Source organism: Lucilia cuprina, chromosome 6 (genome assembly GCF_022045245.1).
Source record: "Lucilia cuprina isolate Lc7/37 chromosome 6, ASM2204524v1, whole genome shotgun sequence".
Taxonomy (NCBI): domain Eukaryota; kingdom Metazoa; phylum Arthropoda; class Insecta; order Diptera; family Calliphoridae; genus Lucilia; species Lucilia cuprina.
In genome coordinates, this window is record NC_060954.1 from 39,394,818 (window position 1) to 39,409,188 (window position 14,371).

Sequence of the window (14,371 nt, forward strand, 5' to 3'; positions counted from 1 at the left end):
TCTGTAAAATCTTATATTTCCTACAAAAAACCGATATTTTGAATGAAAATCTAAAAGTCCGTTTTTCTCGAAACGGTAAGAGATATAGCAAAAACAAGCCAAATCTGTGATCACTTATATTTCCTACCAAAACAGGTGAAAACATAAAAGCCCGTTTTTCTCGAAGACGGTAAGAGATACAGTAAAAACAAGCGAAATCTGTGATCACTTATATATCCTACAAAAAACAGATTTTTTGAGTGAAAACATAAAAGTTCGTTTTTCTCGAAAACGGTAAAAGATACAGCAAAAACAAGCCAAATCTATGATCACTTATATTTCCTACCAAAACAGATAATTTGAGTGAAAACATGAAAGTCCGTTTTTCTCGAAAACGGTAAGATATACCGCAAACACAAGCGAAATCTGTGATCACTTATATTTCGTACAAAAAAACCGATATTTTGAGTGAAAACATAAAAGTCCGTTTTTCTCGAAAACGGTAAGAGATACAGCAAAAGCAAGCGAGATCTGTGATCACTTATATTTCCTACCAAAACATATAATTTGATTGAAAACATAAAAGTCCGTTTTTCTCAAGAACGGTAAGAGATACAGAAAAAACAAGCCAAATCTGTGATCACTTATATTTCCTACCAAAAACCTTTTTTCCCTAAAACGGTAAGAGATACAGCAAAAACAAGCCAAATCTGTGATTACTTATTTTTTCTACCAAAACAGATAATTTGAGTGAAAACATAAAAGTCCGTTTTTCTCGAGAACGTTAAGAGATACAGCAAAAACAAGCAAAATCAGTGATCACTTATATTTCCCACCAAAGCAGATAATTTGAGTGAAAACATAAAAGTCTATTTTTCTCGAAAACGGTAGGAGATACAGCAAAAACAAGCGAAATCTGTGATCACTTATATTTCCCACCAAAACAGATATTTTGAGTGAAAACATAAAAGTTCGTTTTTCTCGAAAACGGTAAGAGATACAGCCTAAACAAGCCAAATATGTGATCACTTATTTTTTCTACCAAAACAGATAATTTGAGTGAAAACATAAAAGTCCGGTTTTCTCGAAAACGGTAAGAGATACAGCAAAAACAAGCGAAATCTGTGATCACTTATATTTCCTACAAAAACAGATTTTTTGAGTGAAAACATAAAAGTCCGTTTTTCCAAAAAAAAAAAAAAAAAATGAGTGAAAACATAAAAGTCCGGTTTTCTCGAAAACGGTAAGAGATACAGCAAAAACAAGCAAAATCTGTGATCACTTATATTTCCTACAAAAAACAGATTTTTTGAGTGAAAACATAAAAGTCCGTTTTTCTCGAAAACGGTAAGAGATACAGCAAAAGCAAGCAAAATCTGTGATCACTTATATTTCCTACCAAAACAGATAATTTGAGTGAAAACATAAAAGTCCGTTTTTATCGAAAACGGTAAGAGATACAGCAAAAACAAGCGAAATCTGTGATTACTTATATTTCCTACCAAAACAGATAATTTGAGTGAAAACATAAAAGTCCGTTTTTCTCGAAAACGGTAAGAGATACAGCAAAAACAAGCCAAATCTGTGATCACTTAAATTTCCTGCCAAAATAGATATTTTGAGTGAAAACATAAAAGTCCTTTTTTCTCGAAAACGGTAAGAGATACAGCAAAAACAAGCCAAATCTGTGATCACTTAAATTTCCTACCAAAACAGATATTTTGAGTGAAAACATAAAAGTCCGTTTTTCTCGAAAACGGTAAGAGATACAGCAAAAACAAGCCAAATCTGTGATCACTTATATTTCCTACAAAAAACCGATATTTTGAGTGAAAATCTAAAAGTCCGCTTTTCTCGAAAACGGTAGGAGATACAGCAAAAACAGGCGAAATCTGTGATCACTTATATTTCCCACCAAAACAGATATTTTGAGTGAAAACATAAAAGTCCGTTTTTCTCGAAAACGGTAAGAGATACAGCCTAAACAAGCCTAAACAAGCGAAATCTGTGATCACTTATATTTCCTACCAAAACAGATAATTTGAGTGAAAACATAAAAGTCCGTTTTTCTCGAGAACGGTAAGAGATACAACAAAAACAAGCCAAATCTGTGATCACTTATATTTCCTACCAAAACAGATAATTTGAGTGAAAACATAAAAGTCCGTTTTTCTCGAAAACGGTAAGAGATACAGCAAAAACAAGCGAAATCTGTGATTACTTATATTTCCTACCAAAACAGATAATTTGAGTGAAAACATAAAAGTCCGTTTTTCTCGAAAACGGTAAGAGATACAGCAAAAACAATCTGTGATCACTTGAATTTCCAAAACAGATATTTTGAGTGAAAACATAAAAGTCCGTTTTTCTCGAAAACGGTAAGAGATACAGCAAAAACAAGCCAAATCTGTGATCACTTATATTTCCTACAAATTACCGATATTTTAAGTGAAAACATAAAAGTCCGTTTTTCTCGAAAAGGGTAAGAGATACAGCAAAAACAAGCAAAATCTGTGATCACTTATATTTCCTACAAAAAAAACAGATGTTTTGAGTGAAAACATAAAAGTCCGTTTTTCTCAAAAACGGTAAGAGATACAGCAAAAACAAGCCAAATCTGTGATCACTTATATTTCCTACCAAAGCAGATATTTTGGGTGAAAACATGAGTGAAAACATAAAAGTCCGTTTTTCTCGAGAACGGTAAGAGATACAGCAAAAACAAGCGAAATCTGTGATCACATATATTTCCTACAAAAAACCGATATTTTGTGTGAAAACATAAAAGTCCGTTTTTCTTAAAAACGGTAAGAGATACAGTAAAAACAAGCCAAATCTGTGATCACTTTCATTTCCTACCAAAACAGATATTTATATTTCCTACCAAAGCAGATAATTTGAGTGAAAACATAAAAGTCCGTTTTTCTCGAAAACGGTAAGAGATACAGCAAAAACAGGTGAAATCTGTGATCACTTATATTTCCTACCAAAAACCGATATTTTGAGTGAAAACATAAAAGTCCGTTTTTCTCGAAAACGGTAAGAGATACAGGAAAAACAAGCGAAATCTGTGATCACTTATATTTCCTACCAAAGACCAATATTTTGAGTGAAAACATAAAAGTCCGTTTTTCTCGAAAACGGTAAGAGATACAGCAAAAACAAGCAAAATCTGTGATCACTTTCATTTCCTACCAAAAACCGATATTTTGTGTGAAAACATAAAAGTCCGTTTTTCTCGAAAACGGTAAGAGATGCAGCAAAAAAGGTGAAATCTGTGATCACTTATATTTCCTACCAAAAACCGATATTTTGAGTGAAAACATAAAAGGCCGTTTTTCTCGAAAACGGTAAGAGATACAGCAAAAACAAGCCAAATCTGTGATCACTTATATTTCCTACCAAAGACCAATATTTTGAGAGATACAGCAAAAGCAAGCAAAATCTGTGATCACTTATATTTCCTACAAATTACCGATATTTTAAGTGAAAACATAAAAGTCCGTTTTTCTCGAAAAGGGTAAGAGATACAGCAAAAACAAGCCAAATTTGTGATCACTTATATTTCCTACCAAAACAGATATTTTGGGTGAAAACATGAGTGAAAATATAAAAGTAAGTTTTTCTTGAAAACGTTAAGAGATACAGCAAAAACAAGCGAAATCTGTGATCACTTATATTTCCTACGAAAAACCGATATTTTGACCGATTTGAACCGTTTTTCTAGAGAACGGTAATAGATGCAGCAAAAACAAGCGAAATCTGTGATCACATATATTTCCTACAAAAAACCGATGTTTTGTGTGAAAACATAAAAGTCCAGTTTTCTCGAAAACGGTAAGAGATACAGCAAAAACAAGCCAAATCTGTGATCACTTATATTTCCTACCAAAACAGATATTTTGGGTGAAAACATAAAAGTACGTTTTTCTCGAAAACGTTAAGAGATACAGCAAAAACAAGCGAAATCAGTGAACACTTATATTTCCCACCAAAGCATATAATTTGAGTGAAAACATAAAAGTCCGTTTTTCTCGAAAACGGTAAGAGATGCAGCAAAAAAGGTGAAATCTGTGATCACTTATATTTCCTACCAAAAACCGATTTTTTGAGTGAAAACATAAAGTACGTTTTTCTCGAAAACGGGAAGAGATACAGCAAAAACAAGCCAAATCTGTGATCATTTATATTTCATACCAAAACAGATATTTTGAGTGAAAACATAAAAGTACGTTTTTCTCGAAAACGGTAAGAGATACAGCAAAAACATTTCCTACCAAACATAAAACTACGTTTTTCTCGAAAACGGTAAGAGATACAGTAAAAACAAGCCAAATCTGTGATCACTTATATTTCCTACCAAAACAGATATTTTGAGTGAAAACATAAAAGTACGTTTTTCTCGAGAACGGTAAGAGATACAGCTTAAACAAGCGAAATCTGTGATCACGTATATGTCCTGCAAAAAACCGATATTTTGAGTGAAAACATAAAAGTCCGTTTTTCTCGAAAACGGTAAGAGATACAGCAAAAACAAGCCAAATCTGTGATCACTTATATTTCCTACCAAAGCAGATAATTTGAGTGAAAACATAAAAGTCCGTTTTTCTCGAAAACGGTAAGAGATACAGCAAAAACAAGAGAAATCTGTGATCACTTATATTTCCTACAAAAAACCGATATTTTGAGTAAAAACATAAAAGTCCAGTTTTCTCGAAAACGCTAAGAGATACAGCAAAAACAAGCGAAATCTGTGATCACTTATATTTCCTACCAAAACAGATAATTTGAGGGAAAACATAAAAGTCCGTTTTTCTCGAGAATGATAAGGGATACAACAAAAACAAGCCAAATCTGTGATCACTTGTATTTCCTACCAAAACAGATAATTTGAGTGAAAACGTAAAAGTCCGTTTTTCTCGAGAACGGGAAGAGAAACAGCAAAAACAAGCCAAATCTGTGATCACTTATATATGAGTGAAAACATAAAAGTCCGTTTTTCTCGAAAACGGTAAGAGATACAGCAAAAAAGGTGAAATCTGTGATCACTTATATTTCCTACCAAAAAACCGATATTTTGAGTGAAAACATAAAAGTCCGTTTTTCTCGAAAACGGTAAGAGATGCAGCAAAAAAGGTGAAATCTGTGATCACTTATATTTCCTACCAAAAACCGATATTTTGAGTGAAAACATAAAGTACGTTTTTCTCGAAAACGGGAAGAGATACAGCAAAAACAAGCCAAATCTCTGATCATTTATATTTCCTACCAAAACAGATATTTTGAGTGAAAACATAAAAGTACGTTTTTCTCGAAAACGGTAAGAGATACAGCAAAAACAAGCAAAATCTGTGATCACTTATATTTCCTACCAAAACAGATATTTTGAGTGAAAACATAAAAATTAAGAGATACAGAAAACAAGCGAAATCAGTGATCACTTATATTTCTTACCAAAACAGATAATTTGAGAGAAAACATAAAAGATACAGCAAAAAAGGTGAAAAACAAGCCAAATCTGTGATCACTTATATTTCCTACCAAAACAGATAATTTGAGTGAAAACATAAAAGTCCGTTTTTCTCGAGAATGGTAAGAGATACAACAAAAACAAGCGAAATCTGTGATCACTTATATTTCCTACAAAAAACAGATATTTTGAGTGAAAACATAAAAGTACGTTTTTCTCGAAAACGGTAAGAGATACAGCAAAAACAAGCGAAATCTGTGATCATTTATATTTCCTACAAAAAAACGATATTTTGAGTGAAAATCTAATAGTCCGTTTTTCTCGAGAACGGTAGGAGATACAGCGTTTTTCTCGGGAACGGTAAGAGATACAGCAAAAACAAGCCAATTCTGTGATCACTTATATTTCCTACCAAAACAGATAATTTGAGTGAAATCATAAAAGTCCGTTTTTCTCGAGAACGGTAAGAGATACAGCAAAAACAAGCGAAATCTGTGATCATTTATATTCCCTACAAAAAAACGATATTTTGAGTGAAAATCTAAAAGTCCGTTTTTCTCGAAAACGGTGAGAGATACAGCAAAAGCAAGCGAAATCTGTGATCACTTATATTTCCTACCAAAACAGATATTTAGAGTGAAAACATAAAAGTCCGTTTTTTCCGAAAACGGTAAGAGATACAGCAAAAGCAAGCGAAATCTGTGATCACTTATTACGATATTTTGAGTGAAAATCTAAAAGTCCGTTTTTCTCGAAAACGTTGAGAGATACAGCAAAAGCAAGCGAAATCTGTGATCACTTATATTTCCTACCAAAACAGATATTTAGAGTGAAAACATAAAAGTCCCTTTTTCCCGAAAACGGTAAGAGATACAGCAAAAACAAGGCAAATCTGTGATCACTTATATTTCCTACCAAAACAGATATTTTGGGTGAAAACATAAAAGTACGTTTTTCTCGAAAACGGTAAGAGATACAGCAAAAACAAGCGAAATCTGTGATCACTTATATTTCCAACCAAAGACCAATATTTTGAGAGATACAGCAAAAGCAAGCGAAATCTGTGATCACTTATATTTCCTACAAATTACTGATATTTTGAGTGAAAACATTAAAGTCCGTTTTTCTCGAAAACGGTAAGAGATACAGCAAAAAAGGTGAAATCTGTGATCACTTATATTTCCTACCAAAAACCGTTTTTCTCGAAAAAGGTAAGAGATACAGCAAAAACAAGCCAAATCTGTGATCACTTATATTTCCGACCAAAACAGATATTTTGAGTTAAAACATAAAAGTTAAGAGATACAGAAAACAAGCGAAATCAGTGATCACTTATATTGCTTACCAAACCAGATAATTTGAGTGAAAACATAAAAGTCCGTTTTTCTCGAAAACGGTAAGAAATAGGGCAAAAAAGGTGAAAACCAAGCGAAATCTGTGATCACTTATATTTCCTACCAAAAACCGTTTTTCTCGAAAACGGTAAGAGATACAGCAAAAACAAGCCAAATCTGTGATCACTTATATTTCCGACCAAAACAGATATTTTGAGTTAAAACATAAAAGTTCGTTTTTCTGAAGAACGGTAAAAGATACAACGAAAACAAGCGAAACCTGTGATCACTTATATTTCCTACAAAAGCAGATATTTTGAGTGAAAACATAAAAGTACGTTTTTCTCGAAAACGGTAAGAGATACAGCAAAAACAAGCCAAATCTGTGATCACTTATATTACGTACATAAAAGTACGTTTTTTTCGAAAACGGTAAGAGATACAGCAAAAGCAAGCGAAATCTGTGATCACTTATATTTCCTACCAAAACAGATAATTTGAGTGAAAACATAAAAGTCCGTTTTTCTCGAGAACGGTAAGAGATACAGCAAAAGCAAGCGAAATCTGTGATCACTTATATCTCCTACAAAAAACCGATATTTTGAGTGAAAACATATAAGTCCGTTTTTCTCGAAAACGGTAAGAGATACAGCAAAAGCAAGCGAAATCTGTGATCACTTATATTTCCTACCAAAACAGATATTTTGAGTGAAATCATAAAGTACGTTTTTCTCGAAAACGGTAAGAGATACAGCAAAAACCAGCCAAATCTGTGATCACTTATATTTCCTACCAAAACAGATAATTTGAGTGAAAACATAAAAGTACGTTTTTCTCGAGAACGGTAAGAGATACAGTAAAAACATGCTAAATCTGTGATTTCTTATATTTCCTACCAAAACAGATATTTTAAGTGAAAACATAAAAGTCCGTTTTTTTCGAAAACGGTAAGAGAAACAGCAAAAACAGGTGAAATATGTGATCACTTATATTTCCTACCAAAAACCGATATTTTGAGTGAAAACAAGCAAAATCTGTGATCACTTATATTTCCTACCAAAACAGATATTTTGAGTGAAAACATAAAAGTCAGTTTTTCTCGAAAACGGTAAGAGATACAGCAAAAATTGTGAAATCTGTGATCACTTATATTTCCTACCATAAACCGATATTTTGAGTGAAAACATAAAAGTCCGTTATTTTCGAAAACGGTAAGAGATACAGCAAAAACAAGCGAAATCTGTGATCACTTATATTTCCTACCAAAACATATAATTTGAGTGAAAATTCCGTTTTTCTCGAAAACGGTGAGAGATACAGCAAAACCAAGCCTACCAATTACCGATATTTTGAGTCAAATCTTAAAAGTCCATTTTTTCGAAAACAGTAAGAAATACCGCAAAAACAAGTCAAATCTGTGATCATTTATATTTCCTACCAAAACAGATAATTTGAGTGAAAACATAAAAGTCCGTTTTTCTCGAGAACGGTTAGAGGTACAGCAAATACAAGCGAAATCTGTGATCACTTATATTTCTTACCAAAAACCGATATTTTGAGTGAAAACATAAAAGTCCGTTTTTCTCGAAAACGGTAAGAGATACAGCAAAAACAAGCGAAATCTGTGATCACTTATATTTCCTACCAAAAACCGATATTTTGAGTGAAAACATAAAATTACGTTTTTCACGAAAACGGTTAGAGGTACAGCAAAAACAAGCGAAATCTGTGATCACTTATATTTCCTACCAAAAACCGATATTTTGAGTGAAAACATAAAAGTCCGTTTTTCTCGAAAACGGTAAGAGATACAGCAAAAACAAGCGAAATCTGTGATCACTTATATTTCTTACCAAAAACCGATATTTTGAGTGAAAACATAAAATTACGTTTTTCTCGCAAACGGTAAGAGATATACAAAAAAGCCAAATCTGTGATCACTTATGTTTCCTGGCAAAACAAATAATTTGAGTGAAAACATAAAAGTCCGTTTTTCTCGAAAACGGTAAGAGATACAGCAAAAACAAGCGAAATCTGTGATCACTTATATATCCTACCAAAGACCAATATTTTGAGTGAAAATATAAAAGTCCGTTTTTCACGAAAACGGTAAGAGATACAGCAAAAACAAGCCAAATCTATGATCACTTATATTTCCTACAAAAACAGATATTTTGAGTAAAAACATAAAAGTACGTTTTTCTCGAAAACGGTAAGAGATACAGCAAAAACAAGCGAAATCTGTGATCACTTATATTTCCTACCAAAACAGATAATTTGAGTGAAAACATAAAAGTCCGTTTTTCTCGAGAACGATAAGAGATACAGCAAAATCAAGCGAAATCTGTGATCACTTATATTTCCTACAAAAACAGATATTTTGAGTAAAAACATAAAAGTACGTTTTTCTCGAAAACGGTAAGAGATACAGCAAAAACAAGCGAAATCTGTGATCACTTATATTTCCTACCAAAACAGATAATTTGAGTGAAAACAAGCGAAATCTGTGATCACTTATATTTCCTACCAAAACAGATAATTTGAGTGAAAACATAAAAGTACGTTTTTCTCGAAAACGGTAAGAGATACAGCAAAAACAAGCCAAATCTGTGATCACTTATATTTCCTATCAAAGACCAATAGTTTGAGTGAAAACATAAAAGTCTGTTTTTTTCGAAAACGGTAAGAGATACAGCAAAAACAAGCCAAATCTGTGATCACTTATATTTCCTACAAAAACAGATATTTTGAGTAAAAACATAAAAGTCCGTTTTTCTCGAAAACGGTAAGATATACAGCAAAAACAAGCCAAATCTGTGATCACTTATATTTCTTTCCAAAACAGATAATTTGAGTGAAAACATAAAAGTCAGTTTTTTATCGAAAACGGTAAGAGATACAGCAAAAACAAGCCAAATCTGTGATCACTTATATTTCCTACCAAAACAGATATTTTGTGTGAAAACATAAAAGTCCGTTTTTCTCGAAAACGGTAAGATGTGCAGCAAAAACAAGCCAAATCTGTGATCACTTATATTTCCTACCAAAACAGATATTTTGAGTGAAAACGTAATAGTACGTTTTTTCTCGAAAACGGTAAGAGATACAGCAAAAACAAGCCAAATCTGTGATCACTTATATTTCTTATCAAAGACCAATAGTTTGAGTGAAAACATAAAAGTCCGTTTTTCTCGAAAACGGTAAGAGATACAGCAAAAACAAGCCAAATCTGTGATCACTTATATTTCCTACCAAAACAGATATTTTGAGTGAAAACATAAAAGTCCGTTTTTCTCGAAAACGGTAAGATATACAAAAAAAACAAGCCAAATCTGTGATCACTTATATTTCCTAGCAAAACAAATAATTTGAGTGAAAACATAAAAGTCAGTTTTTTTAATCGAAAACGGTAAGAGATACAGCAAAAACAAGCCAAGTCTGTGATCACTTATATTTCCTACCAAAACAGATAATTTGAGTGAAAACATAAAAGTCCGTTTTTCTCGAAAACGGTAAGATATACAGAAAAAACAAGCCAAATCTGTGATCACTTATATTTCCTACCAAAACAGATATTTTGAGTGAAAACATAATAGTACGTTTTTCTCGAAAACGGTAAGATATACAGCAAAAACAAGCCAAATCTGTGATCACTTATATATCCTACCAAAGACCAATATTTTGAGTAAAAATCTAAAAGTCCGTTTTTCTCGAAAACGGTAAGAGATACAGCAAAAGCAAGCGAAATCTGTGATCACTTTAAATTCCTACCAAAACAGATATTTTGAGTGAAAACATAAAAGTCCGTTTTTCTCGAAAACGGTAAGAGATACAGCAGAAACAAGCCATATCTGTGATCACTTATATTTTCTACCAAAACAGATATTTTGAGCGAAAACATAAAAATACGTTTTTCTCGAAAACGGTAAGAGATACAGCAAAACAGATATTTTGAGTGAAAACATAAAAGTCCGTTTTTCTCGAAAACGGTAAGAGATACAGCAAAAACAAGCGAAATCTGTGATCACTTATATTTCCTACCAAAGACCAATATTTAGAGTGAAAACATAAAAGTCCGTTTTTCTCGAAAACGGTAAGAGATACAGCAAAAACAAGCTAGATCTGTGATCACTTGTATTTCCTACAAATTAACGATATTTTGAGTGAAAACCTAAAAGTTCGTTTTTCTCGAAAACGGTAAGAGATACAGCAAAAAAAACCAAATCTCTGATCACATATATTTCCTACCAAAACAGATAATTTGAGTGAAAACATAAAAGTCCGCGAACGGTAAGAGATACAGCAAAAACAAGCCAAATCTGTGATCATTTATATTTCCTACCAAAACAGATATTTCGAGTGAAAACATAAAAGTCCGTTTTTCTCGATCTGTTATCACTTATATTTCCTACGACAGACCAATGGTTTGTGTGAAAACATAAAAGTCCGTTTTTCTCGAAAACGGGAAGAGATATAGCAAAAACAAGCAAAATCTGTGGTCACTTATATTTCCTACCAAAACAGATATTTTGAGTGAAAACACAAAAGTCCGTTTTTCTCGAAAACGGTAAGAGACCAATATTTTGAGTGAAAACATAAAAGTCCGTTTTTCTCGAAAACGGTAAGAGATACAGCAAAAACAAGCGAAATCTATGATCACTTATATTTCCTACCAAAGACCAATATTTTGAGTGAAAATCTAAAAGTCCGTTTTTCTCGAAAACGGTAAGAGATACAGCAAAAACAGGTGAAATCTGTGATCACTTATATTTCCTACCAAAAACCGATATTTTGAGTGAAATCACAAAAGTCCGTTTTTCTCGAAAAGGGTAAGAGATACGGCAAAAACAAGTGAAATCTGAGATCACTTATATTTTGTACCAAAAACCGATATTTTGAGTGAAAACATAAAAGTACGTTTTTCTGAAAAACGGTTAGAGAACAGCAAAAACAAGCGAAATCTGTGATCACTTAAATTTCATACCAATTACCGATATTTTGAGTGAAAACATAAAAGTCCGTTTTTCTCGAAAACGCTAAGAGATACAGCAGCAACAAGCGAATTTGTGATCACTTATATTTCTTATGAAAAACCGATATTTTGAGTGAAAACATAAAAGTCCGTTTTTCTCAAAAACGGTAAGAGAAACAGCAAAAGCAAGCAAAATCTGCGATCACTCATGTTAAAAAGAGATACAGCAAAAACAAGTGAAATCTGTTTTTGCAGTATCTCTTTGAGTGAAAACCAATGTTTTTTTGAAAGCGTGAAACACGGTTAGAGATACATCAAAAACAATTCAATAATGTCAAAAGATCTAGTGACTGGTCTACATATAAATTTGGTTAAATTTATAAATTAGGTTAGAAATGCGAAATTAGGTTAGAAGTTTCTGCAGAAACATTAAAAATTCTTCAGAGACAAGTCTATATCCAAAAGCATGACGGTGAGTGGACTACGAGTGGACAAGAATCCTTACTAATGAACACTCATTTCCCATGTAACTTACTATTGAATAATACAATGGAAAGACCATAAACATATAGTCAAATCCAGATCGAAATCATTACAGACGAGGGAATGATAAAATGGACGTATAAGTCACCGTGACTGAATGGCATAATTCCAGCCGATCTGCAATATAACGCAGAATTGATTACACCATGGTTATTGAGGATATTTCAAGCCTGTTTTACATGGTCCTACTTAGCGGATCAATGGACCAAATGCAATGTAACGTGTATCCACAGAGGAGAGAGAACATCAGTATGTCAATAGATGTAATGCTCTTATCTTATTCACAATATGCCTACACAAAGGGCCTTAAAAGCGGTTTTGTACAATTTGAAAATTCCATTTGCCAGCCCTGGTACATACCCGCTTATAGTAGATTATTATATAGTTATAGTCCATACTATGGTCTTGAGTAAACATTGGACTAAAGTCTAGTCTATATACCAGACCGTAGTCTAGTTGCAGTAAAGTATATTATTTAATAAATACTAAAGTAATACATTTAAGTATTGTATATAAAAAACGTTTATTTTCATTTTGTTTAATAATATATTTTTTTTTAAAATAATTCAAATCTACTAGAATCAAAAACTTAAAGATTAAAAACATTTAAAATAAATCTCATAAGTTTTTTCGTTTATTTATGTATGTTTCCGTTTTTTTGTTGTATGGGACTATTCGCGCAGTATTTTGTTAATAAAAATTAAATTAAACTTATTAAATCTAAAAGAAGTAGAATATTACTCAATAGTTAATATATTCTCATAAAGCAAACAAAAAAATAAAATAAAACATACGATGAAAAAAAAAATAATAAATTTAAATATATAATTACAATAAAATTGCAAAAGTATTGTTTTTTTCGTGCTACAAACATTAGAAAAAGTAATAATCAAAATAAAATGTTTAAATAAAAATAAATGAAATATTTCCGTAGAAAATAGTTTAAATGAGGATATTAAGTTAAGAATGAAAACTAAAGTAGACTTTTAGGGGTTCAAAAGAAAAGGCCTCTGCTTTTCACTTTGATCGCGACAGAAACTTTCGTTTACTTTCTTTCGTACAAATACTCATCCTCATAGTAACGCGGTGTTGTGCTGGCTATAAAGATCTGAGGACGTCTCTGTTGTAGGGAAATGTTAATTTCTTCGGGTGTACGATACACCTGTTGTTGGTTCTGTTGCAAGTGTTGCAATTGTGGTGCAGCGGTAAAGAAACGATAGGGCGAGGGTGTTACAGTGGGTGGAGGCGCTTGATTACGTATTTGTTGGATTTGTGGTTGAATTTGAGGTTGAATAGTGGTTACTGGCAATGGTTTACGATAGACTGTAGTCTGTTGAGGTTGCGAGATTTGTTGCTGTTGCACAGATTGATGACGTACCTGTTGTTGCTGTGGCACAGATTGTGCTCGTTGATATTGAGGCTGTTGTTGCTGATGGAAACCCACTTGAAGCTGGAGAGAAAAACAATTTATTAGAAAAACTTTAAGTTAAATTAAGTAGCGAATTTTCTCACTGGTTGTCTGTGATGTTGTACACGTGGTCTGGGTGCCTCTTCTTCATCTTCATAACGATCATTGTCATAGTAACTCTCGGGATAATAACGTTCCGAATAGCGCAATGTTACATTGGGTTTACTTTGATGTTCTTGCAAATTGACAGGTTTGTACAAATATTCATTGACAATATGATATTTGGATGACTGTTGGCAAATGTTATCATTTGAGGGTGGCATACAAATCAAATGAATTTGATGGAAGGTGAAACCTTCGGGACAGATCCAAGAGTGACGTTGATTTTCCTGACAATAATGGAAGACTTCGCAGTTGAGTGTGTCGTCAGCATAGTAACTGGAAATAAAAAGATGTATTAATTTTAATTCAGTTAGAGCGGGGTTTCGAACAAGAAGAAGAAAATTTTAAATGTAATATTAATGTAAAATTAATGAAAACTTATATTTAAAGCAAAAAAATATATAGTGAAAAGTCCTCATAATGTTTACTAATCGATAAATGAAACATTTTAATGTTTTATTAATAAAATTGTATTAATTTTTTGCCATCAGCTGTTTACACTT

General features: G+C 32.5%; 1 protein-coding gene across 2 annotated transcripts in view; it reads right to left on the reverse strand.

The window, feature by feature from the left end:
- Window positions 1-12,792: 12,792 nt before the first annotated feature.
- The window catches only part of LOC111686227 (putative mediator of RNA polymerase II transcription subunit 26), a 31,142-nt gene continuing 29,563 nt past the window's right edge, over window positions 12,793-14,371 (reverse strand). For both annotated transcript variants that reach the window (XM_046954694.1, XM_023448575.2), the window contains exons 3-4: window positions 13,811-14,144; window positions 12,793-13,748 (exon numbers count right to left, since the gene is read on the reverse strand). In XM_046954694.1, the coding sequence (XP_046810650.1) occupies window positions 13,344-13,748; window positions 13,811-14,144 (739 nt within the window). In that variant the 3' untranslated portion in view covers window positions 12,793-13,343. The remainder of the gene's footprint in view (window positions 13,749-13,810; window positions 14,145-14,371) is intronic.